At 40.1% G+C, this 3210-nt stretch overlaps 1 protein-coding gene across 1 annotated transcript; it reads right to left on the minus strand.

Moving 5' to 3' along the window:
* Positions 1 to 1920: 1920 nt before the first annotated feature.
* On the minus strand, positions 1921 to 2862 carry LOC101531704 (olfactory receptor 6C75-like). Its single transcript, XM_004598655.2, has one exon. The coding sequence runs from the start codon at positions 2860 to 2862 to the stop codon at positions 1921 to 1923; it is 942 nt and encodes a 313-aa protein (XP_004598712.2).
* Between the last annotated feature and the right edge of the window lie 348 nt (positions 2863 to 3210).

Genomic DNA, 3210 nt, shown 5'->3' on the forward strand with positions numbered 1-3210 from the left:
CTATGTTATGGTTTTTAATTGGTCGGGATGATATTCTGCCAGCTCCACCCTTAGACCAGAGATGGTCTCCCCAAGAAACTGTTGAATTGATCTGGACAATAAGATGCTGGACTCTATGCATCTCTATGCATGGTACGTGCTTGCAATGAAACAAACAAGACTGGATTTGAACTGTAACACTAAAATAAGGTGAGTAATCCACCATGGGGGGAGGGCACAGAGAGGGGTCGGGGGAACCTCAGAGCCTAAGAAACGATGTCATAAAATGAAATGAAATTTAAAAAACCCAGAAATTTAATAAACACATGCACATATCAATTCACAGCAGTGTTATTCAAATAGACTAATGCATTAAAAACGAGGAACACTTATATTGTATCCAGTTGTGATAAACAAGTGGTGTTAATCACTCATAATGTAATTTTTAAGCTATGAAATTTACATCTTTAGGAAAAGCGAGATGAATATATTTTATACTAGCTCTGTTTATTTCCGTTTATTACCGAAGATGACGCACTATATGAGAGTAACATTTTCACTTTCTAGAGATGTGAAAAGCAATATCCTACAATTTACACGTCAATCTGGGAAAGGTGCTCAAAGTAGTCCATTCAACCAACATTAGAAAAAGACACAAACCTTAACATACGTGTGTGGAAATTCAATATGCATAGGGTAAATAAAATGCACTTTTGAGTGAAGTCTACTGTTTAAGCTTTTTACATTTTTATTTTTTGTCATTTATCTCCCTATACTCTTCACTGCACAGTCATTTGTTAACTCACAAAACAGTGTGGTCAAAGTAAAACATGGTCAGTTTCCTGTAACCAAGTATACCAAGAGAACCTACAGGGGTTTGCCTACAATCCATCGTTTCTGGTCACCATCCCTGATGACTAAGCTACAGCTGCAACATGAATTCTTCTGGAAAAATATCCCATCATCATCCCTGTGCCAATGTCAAGTGCTAATTTTAAAACACTGTGTTGCATATCACACAAAATAGCAATAATGTCATTCACATTAGTTCTAAAATGGGCATTTAAAAGGGATCACAGCCTACCCTCTTATTTTTCAATGAAGACGATGTTTCAGAGGAACTTTTGGAAAGAGTCATGCCTCAGCTGGACTTTTTCACCTCTAATCAAATTTCCATGTGTCCCTTTGATTTCTATGTGTCAAGAAAAAATGTTTAGTCGCCAGTTCCTTATTCCAGAACTCATAGTGTATTCTGGCTATGTAACAGAATAGGCTTAGCCAACCAGTGAAGCCAGCAAGGATTTTCTACCAGGATTCAGTGTGACTTCATCCTAAGGAGAATAAAATTGTAGAGCTTTCTTAAACTTAGTTATATAACTCCGTAATGATACATTTATGTAATTGTCTCATTTACACAAAAATCAACATGACAAACATGGTACTGAATCACTTTAGTTTATTCATAGACTTTCAGTCATATTGCATATATATATGTATGTACAGGTGCAGGTGGTGAATGTGTGTTTTTATTCAACATTCAGTATCGTAGTAAGGTTCAGTCAACCTTGATTCAATGACAAACATGTTGATGATAATTTCTCTGAATAGCCTTAAAATGCAATATTTAAAATCACTTTCCCACAGTTCAAATTGCAGGCACATATAATAGATTCAAGGTTTTGATGCTCTTCATACAATATTTTTGAATCCTATGGATTTGAAACTGATTAGAAGAAGATACTGGAAATCTATTCATAATAATAGTCAACCAATTAGAATTTTCACAATGCATTATAACATCAGTTAGTTCCTATTTTAAGATAAACTCTCAAGCATGAAGAAAAAGTGATTCTAAATTACATGTATGTAGAAGATTCTGTATATTGAGCAGGACTGGATTCCATCAGACGAAGGAGCACCCTCTACTGAGAAGCTGGGAGTCTACTTCACCCTGCACAGAGCATCCCTCAGAGCCTGGTGCACCTGCTTGTTGCGCAGGGTGTAGATGACAGGGTTCAGCACAGGGGTCACCACTGTGTTCACCAGAGCAGCCTGTCTGTTGAAGTCCACCCTGCTCGTCTGCTTTGGCTTCACATATATAAAGAAGCAGCTGCCATACATGAGAGTGAGGACAATGAGATGAGATGAGCAGGTGGAGAAAGCTTTCTTTCGCTCCTTGGCTGATGGGAGCCTCACTATTGTGATTACAATGTTGCTGTATGCAATGATGGTCATAGTGAGAGACAAAATAATGACAAATACAGAAAGGAAGAAGGCATATGCCTCTATAGATTTAGTGTCAGAGCAGGAGAGGTGTATTAAGGCACCGAAATCACAGAAGAAGTGTGGGATGACATTGGGGCCACAGAAGGACAACTGGGAAACCTTGAGAATCAGAGCGGAGATGAAGATGAAGGACAAAGCACAGCAGAAGAACATCAGGAGGAAGCAAACCCGCACGTTCATGATGGCCGGGTAGTGCAGAGGCTTGCAAATGGCCAGGTATCGATCCAGGGACATCACAGCCATGAGGAAGAAAATTACTGAGCCAAGAAATAAGAAAGAAAAGGCCTGTGTGAGACAAGCAGCAAAGCGAATCTTCTGTTGTCCCAACAGAAAGATGGAAAGCAGTTTAGGAATCACTGTGGTGATGAAGCAGCATTCACAGAAGGAGAAACTGCTGAGAAAAACATACATGGGTGTCTGGAGGCGATGGTCCGTCCAGGTGATGGTGATGATGAGCGTGTTTCCCATGAGGGAGGCCAGGTATGCCAGCAGGTGCAGCAGGAAGAGGACCTGCCCGAGGTGCTGGAGTGCAGGGAACCCCTCCAGGATGAACTCTTGGACAGCTGTCTCATTCCTCATCTCCTTCATTATCTCCATGCCTCTGCAATTGGTTGAGCAGAAGACGCTCTAGTTGAAAAATAGTTAATTGATGACTGCTATTTCAAAGACTTTGTGCAGTTATTATACTCAATGCTAAACCATTTTCTACTTTTAAGATGCTTTCATTTTTGGAAGCAGATTTTTTTTCTTATTGATCAGGCAGCAATACCCCATCCTACAGTATCTTGAATCTGTTTTCAGCTCCAGTTCCTGACTGCAACTTCAGAACCAGAGAAACAGAGGTCACCACTCGCCATTGGGGATCTTGTCCTCTGGGATAGCTGTGAGTGTGCTGGCTAACTTCTGGACAGCAATGCCATTGAATACTACTTCATAAGGGGAACA

This window comes from Ochotona princeps, chromosome 13 (assembly GCF_030435755.1).
Source record: "Ochotona princeps isolate mOchPri1 chromosome 13, mOchPri1.hap1, whole genome shotgun sequence".
Classification (NCBI taxonomy): domain Eukaryota; kingdom Metazoa; phylum Chordata; class Mammalia; order Lagomorpha; family Ochotonidae; genus Ochotona; species Ochotona princeps.